Source organism: Falco punctatus, assembly GCF_963210335.1.
Source record: "Falco punctatus genome assembly, chromosome: 1".
NCBI classification, from domain to species: domain Eukaryota; kingdom Metazoa; phylum Chordata; class Aves; order Falconiformes; family Falconidae; genus Falco; species Falco punctatus.
In genome coordinates, this window is record NC_137580.1 from 95,775,835 (window position 1) to 95,794,182 (window position 18,348).

At 42.1% G+C, this 18,348-nt stretch overlaps 1 protein-coding gene across 1 annotated transcript; it reads left to right on the forward strand.

Annotated features, from left to right (window-relative positions):
- The first annotated feature begins 2,554 nt into the window (after positions 1-2,554).
- Positions 2,555-17,644, forward strand: ANAPC5 (anaphase promoting complex subunit 5). Its single transcript, XM_080370060.1, has 17 exons — positions 2,555-2,860; positions 2,955-3,034; positions 4,277-4,386; positions 4,792-4,987; positions 6,180-6,246; positions 7,986-8,087; positions 9,225-9,415; positions 10,364-10,445; positions 11,183-11,272; positions 12,212-12,393; positions 12,871-13,006; positions 13,255-13,329; positions 14,118-14,239; positions 15,390-15,497; positions 16,019-16,166; positions 16,762-16,924; positions 17,312-17,644. Exons 1-17 carry the CDS (start codon positions 2,657-2,659, stop codon positions 17,524-17,526), a joined length of 2,271 nt encoding a protein of 756 aa, XP_080226186.1. The 5' UTR covers positions 2,555-2,656; the 3' UTR covers positions 17,527-17,644.
- The last annotated feature ends 704 nt before the right edge of the window (positions 17,645-18,348 follow it).

The window sequence follows — 18,348 nt, forward strand, 5'->3', positions numbered from 1 at the left end:
TTTGGATTTGCACTGACACCATACCTTAATTCAAATCAGGTCATCTCTTTTTGGAAATGCTTATGCTCTTTGAAAAGCTTTTGATATGCTGTGAACTTTTACACATTATTTAATAAAAAATGTCTCCCCCCCCCCCAATAATAGCTCGCAATTTTAGTCAAAGCAATGAAAAGATCAGACAAAGACCTTGTGAATACCATGTTGGAACAGGCAAGCGGCACACTTCTCACATTTCTCATGCAAGAGGTTGCTTTAAGACACCTTAAGAAATAACAGTGCAGTCTGGTTTTTAAAAACTTATATGTCACCTAAACTCTGCCCATTCAGAGTCACCCTTGAAATACCAAATTGTACACATAGTTTTGTCAGTAGTCTTACATTAAAGCATGGGAGCTCCTTGTGCAGTCACTGTACGTGGGGTAAAATCTCTGTCCAACAAATGAGCCAAACTGAGAAAAAGCAATTTTTCCTTTAGCTCTACTAAGGACTTGCCAACAAGAAATCCTCCCAAACACAGATGTTTTAGGCAGTAACGTGGGCCTGACAGAGCTGAGATCTGGTGACTGCTGGCAGCTGCAGTTGACACTCCCACCTTCATTTGGGCAGATCTTGATGAATCACATTCTAACATGTGATTTGAGATCACTTTTAATGCTTTAAGGTGTCTAAATTGTAACCAGATTGTTACCAAGCCTAACATAGAATATTTTTAAACAAAGGTCTTTAACTCCTCCAGCTACTCTGTAGCTGAAAAGTAGCATTTGCAGAAGATCTATTAATAAGACTTGCCCTCACTGACCCTTCTGGACTCTGCCAAAGAAGCATTAAAAGATTTAAATCTATTAATGCTAGATGTCCCATTTACTTCTGCCATGAAATAACAAGTGATGATGACTCTGCAGCTCAGTAATTCCCCAAGGTTCTACACACCACGAGAAAGCGAGGTAGAGAAGCGATTCTTACCAGGAATATTCATTTAATGTAACAATTTGCAAAATGTTATAGTAAAGTTAAAAAAAAAAAGTTAATTGCTGAGCTTTATTTGGGAATTTTTGAATGGATATTAATACCTATAGGAACAATCATTATAGTATTCACTTTTTATACCAGATACACAGTGCTTTGGAATTACTTTTGAGAAGGTTTTCAGGTTACGGAGGCTCGGTTTGATAGATTCAGTGTTGTGTGAAAATGCAGGGATCCCCAAATGCAGACGGTAGTTGTTTCACACTTTGTAAGCTCAGGCCTCAGTTACTGAGGGGCCTCAGCCTATTTTAGGTAAGATAAAAGACGAGTTTTTGAATTGCATTACCTAATCTGGAATTGAATCTCTTGCTGCTTATTTGGAGGGCTGCTTTTTAGGTGTGCAAGTTTATATAAATGTGCTTAAAAAGCTTATTGTAAATGTTCTCAGTACCGCAGAGGGGTGGATTGCCAGCAGCGTTCCCGTGTTGGCTTCAGAGTGGAACACAGGGACAGGACAGCCAGATGTGTCATTTCCTCCTTCCTCCCAACTTCTGCAGATGCTGGTTGCAGCCTGGCCTTTGCCTCACCCCCCCCCCCTCCTCCCCGCCAAGCCGCTCCACCCGTTCAGTGTTTCCACCCAAGCCATCATACTTACATTGTCAGGAAACATCGGTAAATTGACCTTTATAAGATAATTGCTGTAGTTATTTCCCGGGTTTTACATTCAGCTACCGTTCAATGAGTATTATTAGTTCATTGAGGGCTAGGAAGGTGTCATTAATTATGCCAGCAACAACTAACTACAATGTTAAGTTTCTGAAATGTAAATGTATTTTAGAAAATTACTCCATGCTTGATTTGCCTCCTCCTCCTCTCACCACCCCCAGGCATGAATCAGGAACAGCTCAACTGAAATCCCTGGGGACATGCAGATGTATGATAATACGGAGTTTTGTTTTGCTCTCACTTACAAAAATGAGAACTATTATAATAATTGGAGCATTTTCTTTGGAAACATGAGGCTCTAATGAAGTCCTTTAACAAATTATTGAGAAAATAAAAACCTATGTGTGGAAGGAAATATCTTTACTGCATCACAGTTAATTTGCAAGACACCCCATGGAACAGGAGTGATGTCATTCCATGGTGGTCTCCAGCTGCGCCAATCAAGCGCTGGCATCGGAGCACAGATCAGCCTCCCTATATGGCTCTGTGCATCCCCCCATGGCCTCCCCCACAGCAGAGAAACGCCATGGGCTCTCAGCGTGGCTGTCCTCACCGGTACACGTGGGGCCGAGCCACCTGGGATGGCACTGGTGGCCATCAGGCCTTCCTCGAGGCCCACAAAGGGTCGCAGGGACCTCGTGGGGTCACAGTTCGGGTGCTGGCCCTGCCGACCCCACAGGCCGCGGCGGGAGCGGCGTGCAGCCCCATACCAAAGGGCGAGGCGTGATCCACCACCGGGCCGGGGGTGATAACGTGCCGCCGCCCTCCCGCTTCCCGCCCCCGGAACCTTTTCTCCGCGGGACGTCTGCCCCGGGCTCGGCGCGCCAGCCGGCTCCGCAGCGGCGGCGCACAGCTCCACCTCTGATTGGCCGCGGCGCGGCCCGCGTGGTGGCGGTGGTGATTGGTCGGCGGTCGAGGCGGGTCTCCCGGGCGGCGGGCGGCTCGGCCGCGGCCGGCTGCCGCCATGGCGAGCGTGCATGAGAGCCTCTACTTCAACCCCATGATGACCAACGGCGTGGTGCATGCCAACGTCTTCGGCATCAAGGACTGGGTCACCCCCTACAAGATGGCGCTGCTGGTGCTTCTGAGCGAGCTGGGCCGCGCCGGCGCGCAGTTCGGCCTGCTGGAACGGCGGCGGCTCAACCGGCTGCTGCTGCCGCTGCTGCAGGTCCGGGCCTGGCCCTGAGGTGGGGGGGGGGGAGGGCGATGCCGAGGAGCCGCTTGCGTGGTGACCTGCCGCGACTTGTCGCTCTCCTCCCCAGGGCCCTGACATGCCGCTGTCGCGACTGCGCAAGGCCATCGAGGAGTCCTGCCCGCACCTGGCCAGTTCCGTGCACATCAGGTGGGCTCCGGGGCCGCCCTCGGAAACCCCTTAAACCGGGTGCCTGCGATCGGGGTGTCGGGTCGGGGGTGGGGGCAGCTGAGGGCCCCCGCGGCGGAGGGAGGCACGAAGTCGCAGTGAGCCAGGCTTCCCTGCTGCTGGAGGCGAAGAAACTGCAGTCCCTTCCCGCTGGTGGCTTCTGTATTCTGCGTCAGAAACATGAGAACACCACCGCTACAACCCGTTTTTCAGTGAAAGATGATGAAGCCGTTAAGCGCATGCTCTGTGTTATCTATATCTACTCTCAGTTCTATTAAGAAGTGCTCTGAGATGTGTTAAATGTATAGTTTAAAAAGTCAGGCTTTTGGAGTAAAAATGTATTTCTACAGTTTTCTTAGTTCTAAAGTTCTAAAAGGCACACAAACGGAACATCAAAGCTGTCTGTTTTAAAGATGCTATGATACAGGGGAGCTGTGTAATAAGTAACTAAGGGTAATTTGCTGATCAAATGGGGTTTTAACAAAAGGAATGATCTTGCTGCAACAGATTTGAGAACATTTTGTCTGGCAAGAAAAGATTTAACCATGAGGTTGCAAGATGTACTTTCTCAAAGCAAATGTTAAACCATAATCTCATGTTACTATGACAACTTTTGTCTTTGTTTAGACCTTAGTGTAAAAATAGATTAGTTTTGTAATGTACAGCTTCTTGCTACAGGACTGAGAGCATAACTGTTTGCTTAAACCAGTCTTGAAGCTGAGGATAAAAGGGCTGTGTTACTTGTTGGAATTTGCAAGCCTGGATGGAGCTGCGACTCCCCGGCCGCCCAGCGCGCTGTTTTTGCTTTCCTGCCTTAATAAATACTTAGTGAATTTATTTTGGACTCTAGTTATTTCAATTCAACTGTAACAATCTGTTTCAATATTAGCTCACTCGCTAAACAGCAACAGTTTTAAAAATCAGTCTATATTGGGTTCCTAATTGCTTTGTTAAAAGAACAACAATCTTTTCTAATTGTTTCCTTTATTAAAAGAGCTGTTTAAAAAGGAAAAAAACCCACCCAAACTTGATTATTATTTGTCTTATTATTAATATTTGATATGCTTTGATTTGGCTCATGAATGTAAAAACCTTCTGGGCCTAATGAATTAGCTATGGCTTGTTTCTGTTTGTTTTTACTCATATATACCTGAAATAGAAAAAAAAATAGTTTGATGCATATGATTAATATCCTAAAAAAAGTGGTTTTCTTTCCCTGTTTAGGCTGAAACTTATGGCAGAAGGAGAACTGAAAGACATGGAGCAATTTTTTGATGACCTTTCAGATTCATTTACAGGGACAGAGCCAGAAGTTCATAAAACAAGTGTAGTAGGTAACTATTTGTTATTCATAAGCTATATTTGGTGTGATGTCTGTCATTGGTGTAATTCATTCAGGATACAGCTTTTGTTTTTCTTTTTGGAGAGTTGTAAAGATTACATAGCATGATTTTTGTCTTGCTCAGATGTTTCATATTAACTAATAACTTTGCATATTGTGTAGTTCTTCCTGATCTTAATTTTTTTTTCTGTGATCCAATAGTCCATGAGATTTGCCACTAAATTAATACCAGATTTACACTCCATGAAGTTGAGTTTTATGAATTGGTAGGCTGAGATGAGACAATAAAGGGAAATTAAATAATGCAATTTAAGCTTCAGGTTATTATGATTTCTAGTCTCCTCTCTGAAACAGCAGCCTTACAGACAGTTGTTGTAACAGATGTTTTCATTTGCAGGTCTGTTTCTGCGCCATATGATCTTGGCATACAATAAGCTTTCCTTTAGTCAGGTCTATAAACTTTACACTGCACTTCAGCAGTACTTTCAAAACGATGAGAAGAAAAATGGAATTGATGAGAATGATATGGAACTGACAAATACAGAGGAACTGGAGGGGAAAATGGAGAAAGAAGAACTTGATGTACCTTTAAGGTGATATATTAATATTAAAGTCTTTCCCACTTAAGAGAATTGGTCTAATTTTAGATTACGTCTGTACACATCAGAGTAAACTTAAGCTTTGTCCAGCCCAATGTGCTATTCCTGTTAAACCTTCCAAACTCCACGAATGCTCATCTAGGCCCGGAGCGTGTCCTGTCACTAACTTCAGCTGCGGTATAGAGACGTAGTGTACTATAATTTCGTGTATTTTTTTAAAACCTCACGCACCCTGGCAGAGCTGGGTGGCCTCTCCGTTTCCTTGGTGCCACCATGCGGTAACACTTGTAAATTGTAAGGGTTCTGCTCAGTGTCTCCTGGAAGATGGCAGTACCATTCTCACGCTCACGGAGGGAATCACAGGCTAAAGGCACAGTTTCCTTCTGCACAGCCCACTGCTGAACGACTTCTCTGGGTGTGCTAAAGCTGTTGGCGAGGTCACTTTAGCTTCCACCAAGGAAAGATTGCCTGCTAAGAAAAAGTTAAGCTTGATGGTTTTGGTTTCTCTTTTCACCCTTCTCCAAATAAAAGAACTCGTGTCTTTTTTTATGTAAAAATGAGAAGCGAATATTGAGACTTTTCACCTGCTAAAGGGGTGCTCCACTAAGAATAATCCTAAAAGCATTTTGTGTATCTATATATTTAAAATGTACTTTCTAAACTGTCTTTATATAAACTTGTGTGTGTGCATGCTTTGCTATGGCATGAGTCAGTTAACAGCTTTTGGAGTCTGGCTGTGTGCTATAGTCTTTCCATGGAATAAATTTCTATCTGCTCTTGCAGAACAGCTGTTTTCTGGAGTGATGTATGTGGCCAAAGTGCCAGTTCATTTCACTGTAACTATCTTCAGAAGAAAGGAAAAACAGAGCAAAGCCATTTGATTATGTCAACCCCAAATCTTCTGGCTGCAGTTTTCCTCTGGGTTTTCATGTGTATTTAGTGTAACATTCATACTGACTGATCTTTGCAGGTTGAAGATTACAACCAAACCGTATGAAATCATTTGGATTGCTAACTTCGAAGTAGTAGATTTTATTCTTCATTTAGAGTTTTCTCCTTCTAGTTTCCTTTCATGCTTTGAGCAATAATATCTCTTAAAAATGTATAAAGCAAAAGTGTCTGATAAATGTCTTTCCTTGTATTCTGTTTTATTACCCTTGTTTCTAACCAGAGTGCTTCTTATCAGGGAAGAAGAGATATCTTGCAGTGGGCCTCTTTCCCAGAAACAAGCAGAGTATTTTCTTTCTCAGCAGGTATGTTAATTCTGAATAAAGTTGAGTAAATGGACCATAACATGAATTTCACTTTCAGTTTTATCCGCAGTGATAGGCGTGATGTTTTCGTAGATCTGCTGAAGATTTGTTGATACCTTGCATGTAGTTTCTCAGTATGAGCTCTTGGGGCGAAAAGTGTTTTATCTAGACATGTACACCACATGATGGTATTTGATTCAGAGAAAGTCGCTTCTGTTCTGACTACTCACATCAGATTTGATGTCTGTGAAATGTGCAGTTTTGTTGATTATTCCAGCTGGTAAATACAAAATGGGGCAGAAATACACACGAGCACAAATGTCAGTAAATGCGCTGCGTGCTTATAATGGCTTGCTAAAAAATAAAATATGTATAATGCATGATGTTTCATAAACATTTCAAAAGTAACTTCTCAGTGCCATAGGTTCCTTACTCTTAGGGGTTGTTGAATCCAGTAGTCTGATCATGGCAAGGCTCCTGCAGCTCCGTGACCCTGGGTGCAATCAGCGTTGAGGCTGAGCATGCTGTCTGTTATCCTGTTCCCCTCTGGCTGATGAGGATGAAGGTCCACTAGCATGAAATATATGCACGCGTACGCTCTCACGTGAGCTGCTCTCTCTCTTGATTCCACCAGTAACTAGGCTGATATGCTCAGTTTCTAGTTACTGTCAAGTAACTAGCCCCTGGATTGTCTTGTCTCTAGTTGCCTCCAGCAGAAAGATGTGGCACATGTGAGACACTTACAAGTGCATCTCTCAGTTGACCCAGCGGCCCCACAGTCTCTCTCCATCCGTTGACTTGGGACCTCCTGGTTGCCCTGAACTTCATCCAGTTGTCTCGTTCAGAGAAACGTATCAGGCCCAGTCCTATGGCTGTTTCAATACTTGGCTCTCAAGCTGCTTATCCTGCTCTCTGCCTAGTCCAGCCTCATGCTCGCCCACAGCCACACATACCCTCTCTCCGGCGCAGAGCTGTGCTCCCCCCTGCAGTCGCTAGCATGACAGGCACGTGGACCTCCGTGATCTAGCTCCAGCTGCTGGCACTTCAACCTCCATAAACGTGTGCATGGAGAGTAGGGGAGCCCTTATCCAGGAGCAGAGTTAGAAATGGGTTTGAATGAGAAGACAAGACAGACCGCAGTGGTCTGACGCAACATATGGATTTTAACTGTGCTGATGTTCTGTTATACTGTGTGTTTTAGCTGGTGTGATTTAGGTGGAGTATCTGTTACTGGTGTGTATAAATTTTTTTCCCCTCCTAATTAGAATATGGTGGAGGAATTGGGATGTTCAGGAGGGTTCTGAATTTTGAAGTCTTTATTATTCAGTAATACTTATTCTAGTAACTAGATCATTGTAATGTTTTATGAATTGATCTACTTGCCGAAGCAAACTATGAATTTACTTTTATTTCGTTTCCCGATTTTTTTTTTTAGAAGATACAGGTAATTCCAGTGAGCAATCCGTTGTGGTAGTTCTTCAAAGAGAAACTTGAACAGAATTTTTTAAGTACCTTGAAAAGAGTCCTTTGAATAAGCTTTTATTTTACGTGGTCTCTCTGATCTCTGGAAAGTGAATGCTATAACATTCATAGCATAGAACAGAACTGCCACTGCAGAGCTACAAAATCTTCTTTAATATTCTTTCCAAGCAGATAACAAACTGACAAGTATGTATCAAAATATATTTGTAACCCTCCAGACTGAGTTACTTTGTCTTACTTTTCAACTTTTATTCCAGGCTTCTTTATTAAAGAATGATGAAACAAAGGCTCTTACTCCAGCATCTTTACAAAAGGAATTGAACAATTTGTTAAAATTTAATCCAGACTTTGCTGAAGCAGTAAGTATCTGTTTCTTCATCCAAAATGGTTGTAAGGGGATTTCTTATCTCTAGGATGGGATTATTTGGGAGTAATTTATTCTATATTGAAATATAAGCCAATGATAAAAATGTGAGCAAGTTGCATGTAAATGCTTAGTAATTGAGACTGAAACTCCTTAAGGTACAGAAACCTTAATTAAGCTAAGTACTTCACCACATGTCTAGCTTTATGCACAGATATAATCCTCTTAATTTTGGTGAGACTATGTGAGTGCATTCTTGTTGAACTAAATCTAAAACTTACTTCTTTTTACACTTTCCCTAAAAAATTTCAGGCCTCGTACTCCCATAGTTTAAAAATCAGTCATAAGTGCAATATCTGTTGATTTTTCTTGCCTTACTTCTGGTGCTTAATAGCAATTTATACTGAAAACAATAGACAACTCCCGTGGCGAGTTGTTTCCAGACCTGTGCTGAGAACATTTGCTTTGTCCCTTGACAACTTATTCTTGAGCAAGTTCCATGAGTTCCCAGTGAACTCTTTCCTGCTGTATTTTCTAACTCTTCCTCCCAGTAGCCCTGGCTTGAGGCAGACAGGGTTTTCCTTGCTCCCATTTGGAGACATATCCTTGAAAGGGCTGCCATAGCAGGGGGTGGACTTCACAACTCCAGAAGTCCCCTCCAGTATTCTGTTTGGCTGACATAAAGGGTTGTGCTGGCCAGGTTTCACTGGAAGAAGAAAATACATAGTTTTACTATCTCCTTTCTATCTGTATGGCATTTGGATGCAGTGCTTGTGCTTCTGAGTATCTCCCTGGGTGCAGATGCAGTCCGTTCCCCATTCCCTTAGCACATAAATACGGGGATTCTGCTTATGTGGATATCTCGGGCTGGGTGGGATAATTCTGATGGCCAGATCTTGGCCTATGGGACATTTGGAAGATCCTGTTAGGGAAAACAATCAGTTTTATCCGAGACTTACAGAATTTCTGCACAGGTAGTATCAGTATTGCTGCAACTTCTGATCAAGTGCTTTCCTGGCCATGCAGTATTTGACGGTTGCACTTGTTGGGCAACCTTTACATAGTAATTATAAACAAAATTTGTGTTTTAATAGTTCTGTATAGTTAAAGCTGATTTTGCTTCAATTTTTAGCATTATTTAAGCTACTTAAACAGTCTCAGAGTGCAAGATGTCTTCAGTTCAACACACAGCCTCCTTCATTATTTTGACCGTTTAATTCTCACTGGAGCAGAAAGCAAAAGCAATGGGGATGAAGGTTACGGTCGGAGTTTGAGATACGCTGCTCTGAACCTAGCTGCGCTGCACTGTCGGTTTGGCCATTAGTAAGTTAATATATTGTGACACACAACTAAAATTCATCTTAGGGCACCTCGTAAATGCTGATAGGTAGACCTTTTGTTAATTCTGAAAATCTGTTCAGGAGAAGAAAGGACTTTGTCTAATTTAATAATGGCTGTAGTTGGGTTGGAATTTTCTTGGAATCTTGATTTGTTTTGGTTTGGTTTTATTTTGACATTTATTTAGTTTCCATAATAACTGAGCTATCTACAGTAGGGTAAGAGTTGACTTTGTCTGTGCCCAGTTGCAACTGTTTCCTAGGTACTGAAGTTTTCAACTGCTACATTTCTGTGACCTCAGAAAGGTCAGTGGATGCAAATGCCTTGTTTCAGCTATGTTTTCAAGAAAGTGTGGTTGGTTTTCTGTTAACATGCAAATCAGCATATTGCTGATGATCTGAAAAGAGAATAATAATAATAATAATAATAATAATAAAGCTATCTGAGCTTTTTTAATTGGAAAATGCCATAGGGGTGGGCGTTACTTTGTCGATAAAGCTGGCTTACCCTTCTCCATCTATGGTTTGCGTTTATTGACTGCTGCCTGGATGCATCATGTAAAAGGCCTGGAGATGGGAAGGCTATTTGCAAAACTGAGAGCAGCAACATTTTCTACACAGGCAGCTACTTAATGTTGCCCCCGTTCAAACAATAACTTGGCACATTGGCACAGACAGGGTTTGAAAGCCTGCTTAGGGGTTCCAGTTGCATTTTTGTAGTGGCTTGCAGAGGCTGTCTGGCTTATTATCCTCAAGGCTAGGATAGATTGCTGAAGTGCTAGGAGGAAAGTACAGGCTTTCTTAGCAGCCTGTTATGTCAGTTGTCTTCCCAGTGCAATGTGCATAATTTAGATCAATATACCTCTGTATTGTAATGCTGTATTTGAAGCACTGTGGGAATACTGATGTGTTCTCCCTTTTTGTTTGCTGATAGCCAACAGGCTGAACTTGCACTTCAGGAAGCCATCCGAATTGCACAGGAGTCTAATGACCATGTTTGCCTGCAGCACTGCCTGGTAAGATAGCTGTGCTGGGGGGAGGTTAAGTCACCTTTGTCTTTGCTATCTGAGCCTTGGCTCAGTGAACTGTTGCAGAACTACTCTTACAGTAGCATCTCATCAAATGCCTCAGTAATTTAAATATGACTGTCTGGCCGGTGGGTCAACAGAGCAAAGAACTGTAGGGAAATCACAGGATGGTGTTGTGGCAATTTAGGATTGCTTTCTTTAACAGGAGGTGTGATCCCAGAGTACTGAGACCGCAGTGCTAAGCTCGAAGTTTAGTCTTACATGTTTTCAAGAGACAAAGTATTTCATAAACTTCTTCCTTATTGTCTGTTGGATTCTCAATGAGTAATCAGCTTTCTTTTAAGCAAACATAAAGGGAGGAGGAGAGACTTAATTTCTCTGTATTTTATTCTATAATTAGCATTATTGGTGTAACGAATTGCCATCAATGGTGTCAACTCCTGAGATGCTGCTTCCCACAGTTAACTGTATAATGGGGTTTCTGTGCATTACCCTGAACCTCCGGCGCTGACCGCTGTCAAGCCCGTGTCCCAGCCTAGCTGCACTCTTGATATATTTTGCTGTGCAGCATTTAATAGAAGTTTCCTTAGTGTCAGATTAATTCTGAAGAGTGGCTTGTATTTCCAGTGAGTTTTTGTGCATTCTTTGCAAAAAGTAAGAGAAGTTAAAAGTGCTGCAGCCATCACCTGTTGACAGTGAGATTTTTAACTTTTGTTCCTTGCTAGAGCTGGCTGTACATCTTGGAGCAGAAGATATTTGATAGCTGTGTTCTGCTGGAGCACTCTGTCAACAAATCTTTACATTTTGGTTTGCCAGTAAGTCCATTTCATATATCCTTAACCTTACTCTAGGACAAACACGTGTGGCAAGTGGAGCATGCATGGCAGGGTATTGGGTTTTGTGACTGGATCATTCAAAACTTGTAAGTGAATTTAAACAAATGTGTTTTAACACTCCAAAGTCTAGTGATTTCTATGATTTTTATTCTTTACATTAACAAACCAGAGTTCAGGTGCTTTAATGCCAGTGCACTATTGCAAGGCTCACTGGTTTTCCTTCTAACTTGCTCATTTTTCAGGCAGAAGACCTCTCTGTGGCAACTGCCCTGGCCCCGGGCACTGTTTCTGCCTTAGGCCTGCAGCACAATCTGCTGGTGCTCAGGGGAGGTTCTTAGGCCTCCGCTTCTGTGAAACTCAGGGCTGATGCCTCTGGCAGGGCTTTGAACACATTTACTTGTACGGCTCGGTCCTGGCTGTGAAATCTTGCAAGGCAGCCCTCCCCTTCGATAGTTTTGTGCCCTGAGTCTGTTGGCTGTCACTGTTTAGTTCTGTCTTCCCAAAGACCCGCAGTCTCTTTAAGAGAATTGCTCTAAAAGGAATGAAGCGGCTGATACTGGGAGATGAGAGCAGGCTTGGCCACTTGGTGGGGAAAGGGAGGGAAGGCTCTGTGTTTTCACAGCTGTTTCATCATTGGAGAAATCCAGGTATCATCATCCTCTTCAAGACTCCTGTGTGGGGGAGTGGAAATTACCTTTCTCGTCTAACAAAATGGCATTCATATATGTGTGGGTGTGCATAAGTGGGTATTTAAAGAAATGCCTGGAGCAGTGTTCCTTTGTGCTGAATAACATCGTGTCTTTTTCTTTGGGATTTTTTTCTTGGTTTAGGACTTTTGCTCCGGTGTAATTTGCATGTGTAGTGTACTCTATTGTCTTTCAATGCTGTCAGTATTTTTTTTTTTTCCCTTCTTCCCAGTACCTTGCTTCCCTGGGAATACAGTCCTTGGTTCAGCAAAGAGCTTTTGCAGGAAAGGCTGCCAACAGACTAATGGATGCCTTAAAAGATTCTGATCTGTTGCACTGGAAACACAGCTTGTCAGAGCTTATTGATATTAGTATAGCTCAGAAGACTGCCATTTGGAGATTATACGGCCACAGGTATTTTGTTTCTTTTGAACTCTTAGGTTAGCTCACTGTTCTTGTTAGCACATAATGCATTTTGAGTTATTTATATAGGTGTAACAAGTGACTGTGTCTCTCCAGCGTACTAAAATAAAGCAATCAGACTGATTCATCCAGGCGGAGTGCAATTATTTCCATTCTCTTGTGTTCCTTTAAAACTCATACTGGAGAATAGATTGACTTTCCATTTAGTAGGGGCAAAGAAGATGCTAAGTTTTTCCTGTGCCCTCATTCTCAGCATCTCTGTGCTTAGACTGTGAGCAGCTTTCAGCATGTCCTGCTTGACGTGCCTGCACAGTCCAGAGTTCCTGGATAGCAGTTGTTTTACAAGTTTTCGTTCTCCCGCAGGCCCCGGCTTATCAGAAAACGTAGGCTGTTGTCATAAAAAGACAATAGATTAAAAATGGTTGTTTTGTATTGCTTGAAAGTTAAACGATGTTTCTCTTGCACAAGCACCATGGCACTTCAACAAGCCCAAACGTTGCTGAGCATGAACAGTCTGGAGGCCGTGAACGTGGGCGTTCAGCAGAATAACACAGAGTCCTTTGCCGTCGTGTTGTGTCACCTGGCTGAGCTACATGCAGAGCAGGTGAGTTTTATGGTTAGCGGCACAAAATGTCATTTGGCTGGGAGGATGCGTGGGTGTTATTGACAGAGAGCGCGAGACTTGACTCATGTTTTGTTCTGCCTTTAATGTCTGCGTTGGGGGCGAAGGCAATACAGCATTTTTGCTCAGCAGGTTCTTCCCGTGAAGGTTGTGTTGAAATCAAGGGGAGTGGTGCTTGCCTTGGCGTACACTGATCAGACACTAATCAGAGGGGTGTTTTTGTGTTGCAGGGATACTTTGCAGCTGCTTCTGAAATACTGAAACACCTAGAGGAAAGATTTCCTCCCAACAGTCAGCATGCACAGGTAGAATATTTGTAATTTAGCCTGTAGATTATGTAACTATTATACAGTAAGATCTGAATTCCATTGCATCTGAGTTCTTCCCTCTGTATGCCTTGGGCTACATGTTTGCTAATTTCACTTGGCTCATGGCCTCACCGAAGCTGTACACCATAAACTTTCCTATAAAAGCATGAAAAAGATGCCTCTGCTGTTTTAAGGCTGGTGAGACCTTTCTTTCACCATAGCCTCCTAAGAAAAGGCTATTTAAATAAAAATGTCGTTGACAGAGGAATATAAATCTCCCTCGTGAGCACATACAGGAATTAAATGCTCTGCATTGATTTGGAGCTTCAAAGTTCTGTTTAATTAGTGCTACTTACTCTGATATATTACAATCCAGAAATAACTGAAATAGGCCAGTTTTTGTGTCACTCTGGGAAACACATGAACACATGAGTCTGTGAGACAGTATTTACACTGACGTGTCCAAAGTTCTGTTAAATATCATTTGGTCCTTTTCACTACAGGGCAACTTTACTGTTTCAAAGCATTAGTAATGATTTAAAAGAGCTTTTTTACTTCAAATGCAGTAAAATAGGTGAGCTTTGGTATTGAAACATCAATCAAGACCTGAGCATTTCCGTTGAGGACAGTAATTTAGTAAATTAGTAAATCCAGTAATTGGACAGTGGAGTTAATTGTGTCTAGACATAAATATCCACAGGGGAAATAGAAAGTAAGTTTAACTTGGGATTGGAAAATGAGCAGGCACTGCTTCTAAAACGTGTTCCTGGATGCTCTTTGTCTAGCTTTGGATGCTGTTTGATCAGAAAATACAGTTTGAGAGAGCCATGAATGATGGCAGATACCATATAGCAGATTCTCTCGTAGCAGGAATTACAGCACTGAACAGCATTGAAGGCGTGTACAGGTAAGAAATCATTCATCTGCACACACTTGCAGGTGTGGCCCACGAAGATAATGAAAAATTTAGTGGAATGATTGCTGGCAGTCACGTGTGCTTACATGTTCTTCCCTTTCCAGAACTGATTACAGTCCCGTTGTCTAACCTGTGGTGCTTATTCCATTAGTGTATGTCCTGCAGCAATAATTTCTAGTTGTTTTCTCTGGACATTTTAAGAACTGGAATAGCACTGCTGAAGTTGCTGTTAACTCTAGAGCTGTAGATCTGTTGTGAGAACACAAAATACTTCTTCAAAATCTGCTGTACTGAAACCCAAGCCTAAAGCAGGATTTTATGTCAGGTAGCTAGGGATCTCAGCCTGGTCTGAGCTTCAGTGTCTTCATCTGTGTCCTGGTTTCTGCATCTACAAAATAGAACAATATGATTTTTCTCTCACCTTACTGGGTTCTTGTTTCTAAATGAGAATGACACATTAGAAACAGGTAGGGTTAAAACTTATTTGGTGAGTGTGAGAAACGACTTACTGTTAAAAGCAATTTCTTGTTGATTTTCAATGAGGCAAAACACCTAAAACCACAGCCAACGCCAGTAAGCCGGAAGAACAGTATTCAAGCTGTGGGACCTGATGCTTGTCCTTCTGGAATTGGACTGTTTGTGATTTCCCTGGTCTTTAAATATTCTGCTCAGTGTCTGGGTTTGGGGCATTTGTACACATTCCCTGCTGCTGGGTATTTGTTTCTTATTTCCCTGTTCTCGTTCCTTCCCTGTTGCTTCAAATCCATTTATTAGCTCAAGCCAATTTTGGCTACTTTACCTCATACCTGTTTTTCTTACAACTAATTACTTGTGCTTTCTGGCTTGCATGACCTGCCACTTCTGCTGCCTGTTTGGCCTTTGGCTTTGGCAATCCCTGCTTTCTATCTAAAGCTGGTTTATGAGTTTGATCCTTTCTGCCTGTGAGTTGTCCAGTTGGAATCAGAAATAGCTGTTTTTCCCCCTGCTGGTGTCTATAGAGTGTGTATACTTCGTCAGAATGCCATCCTGGAGTTACAAGAAAGAGGTCACAAAACAGAGACCTATTTTGCTGTGTTCTGAAGAGCAGAATTGTATCTAAAATAAAAATACGATCAGTGATGTTTTCTCTCTACCATGGCAGAAAAGCCATTGTATTGAAAGCCCAAAATCAGATGTCAGAGGCACACAAACTTTTGCAGAAATTGTTGATCCACTGCCAGAAAATCAAGAATACCGAGATGGTGATTAGGTAAGAATGTTTGATTTTCAGAGTATTGAAGCCACTTTGCAGTGATTAGAATCAGCCATTTCAATTTGTCTGTGTTCAGACTTCACTAGTCCTCAGATTACCTACTGTGATCTTGAGATTACAAAATAATTTCATTTATTGATCATGATATGGAGGAATCTGCAAAATATTGTGGAATTGAAACCTAGTCATTTTTAGTATGTAAACTAACAGGTAATAATTAAAGTTCTCTGAAGACCTAGGGAAGAAGGAAACACTGCAACCAAAATAAATAGGAAATAGAAGTGCATGTGTGTAGTTGCACCTTTGTGCTAACCTTTGGAGTAATTACAGTGTCATTTAATCTTTTGTATGTTGGTGGCATCTCCCCTTGAGGGTGTAATTGAAGTTTATTGTATATGCAGCAGTATAATTCATAATAAAATCGATACCGTTATAGATGGAATAATTGTTTAGGAAACAAGTGGACATTTTTCATCAGAAGAAAACCGTTTGTAATTCTTTCCCCCTCTTTTGGTTAGCGTGCTGCTGTCAATAGCAGAGCTCTACTGGAGATCTTCGTGTCATACCATAGCGTTGCCAGTCCTGCTGCAGGCTCTGGCCCTTTCTCGAGAGTACAGCCTGCAGTACTTGGCTTCGGAAACGGTGCTAAACTTGGCTTTCTCCCAGGTATGGCTGATGGGTGTTCACACAGGGCTGCAGGGCAGCATTTATTTTGGGGATCTGGATGCTGGTTTTACTCCTGTGAGATATGAGAACACAGCCTTGTTGGAGTTATTGATTCTGAAGAAGTATAGTCTAAATGTAAAATGTTTTTTGAGGAAGTTAATAAAAGTTGAGTTTCGTGTGTATCACTAAGATGTGTAGTTATTGCATATAATTAAGCAGGCAAGGATAAATTTGCCCTGCCTTAATTTCTTCAGTTATTTTTTCTACTAGCATTTTGGCTTTCTAGTAGCACAGTTTGGCATGTGTTTGAATTAAAAATAATGCTTGTAATGGAGTTCAGTTATGTTGTTTATTCAGAGCTGGCAGGGCTGTGGTTGTCAGCACTGACTGCAGTAGAGAAGCTGTGCCTAATCATTTCAGAGAGCAGCTTGTTTCTACTTTTTGATTTAAACTAAGATTATGGGTAAACAAATTGTGTCCTTGTCTGTAGTGCATTGCGTTATTAGAAACAGACGTGCCTTACGTAGATTTTCTCTGAAAAAGCTGCTCTTACCAGTGGATTCCAGTATTAGACCAGCAAGTGTTTGTCTTTCAGCTGATCCTTGGCATTCCTGAGCAAGCCCTGAACATCCTGCACATGGCGATAGAACCTGTCTTGGCCCACGGAGCTGTCCTGGACAAAGGCCGTGCCATGTTCTTGGTGGCTAAATGTCAGGTGGCTTCTGCAGCTTCCTACACTCCACAAAAGAAGATTGAAGGTAGCGTGAAGAGTAATTCTCCTCGCTGAAACTGAGAAGTGCTAACCAGCGTATATATTGGTGTCCTGCTATGTGATCACTGTTAAAAAAGTTTAAATGATACAGCAGAACGTGTTACCTAGTTACTGAACAGCAAAATTCATTTGGAATTAGTTATTCAACAGATGCGGTGTTTGTAATGGAATCTTGTGTATCCCCATACTTTCACACCCATATTTTGCAGCAAAGGCTGGATAACAGAAACTGAAAGACCATGTTGCTAAGACACAAATTGTTTTGAAAAGCTAAAGAATGTATAATTGGGCTCCTTAGAACTGAGCTATATTGCTTGGAGTTGTTATTATAGTGACGTTATCTGAAATATGACTGTCCCCCTTGTTTCCACAGCTTTGGAATCTGCGATCTTGAATCTAAATGAAGCCAAGACTTACTTTGCCGAAGTGGACAGCAAAGAGCAGCTCAGAGACGTTCTCTACTTCCAAGCCCGGCTGTTCCACACCCTAGGCAAGACCCAGGAAAGGAACAAATGTGCCATGTTCTTCCGTCAGTTGCACCAGGAACTGCCGGCACATGGTGTCCCCTTAATCAATGCCTTCAAGTGATGCATGTAAAGATGAGATTTGTTTGTTTTCCTGTTTCTTTACAAATGTCTTTTTATTATAGTCAGTCATCTGTATTTCAAAATAACTGCCAATAAATCATGGTCTTCTATTGAACAAACTTGCATTTTGTTGTTAATGGCTTAAGGGAAAACATAGGTTTCCACCCATTTCACTTTTATTCCATACTTGAAATTAAGAATAAGAATTGAATGGGGAAAAGAAAGACTCTTCACTGCATTATAAACACGCTGAGGGGAGTAGCACAGTCACGATTAAGTAATATCTGTTCTTAGCAGTGACATTTTTCAGCATTGACGCTGGGTTTATGAACACTGGGGAGCAAAAAACTAGTGGAAAATGTTGGCGAAAGCTCCTTTGTGCTTGTTTTAAGTGGTATGGGATGGGGAGCCTCATTTAAAATGTGTCCTTGCGTTTAACCTGTCTGCAGTCGCTGTTTACTTTGTAGAAACAGATGGTGCTGGCAGAAGGGGGAAAAAAATTCAGTTGGAGAGGTCTAATGGTGCAAAGTCCCAGCCTTGTTGTCACATGTGGCCTTGAGCAGAGTGGCTGAGGAGACCAAAGAGCGCTAAACAAAAGTCCCAGCCCGGCTGAAATGTTTTTATTGTGTATGTTCTCCCGTAGGCCCTGCATATAACTTACCTGCTCTGGTTTTAAGATGGCAGCTAACTCGGTATCTGATACGCCGCTGTTGACTTCTAGCAATGAGATCCTCGTTTTGGAAGAAAAATTAATTTTGGATGTAGTGTGGGATTTCAAGACAGATGGGATTGCACTTTGTGGGTGTAAACCTTTTGTGGGTGA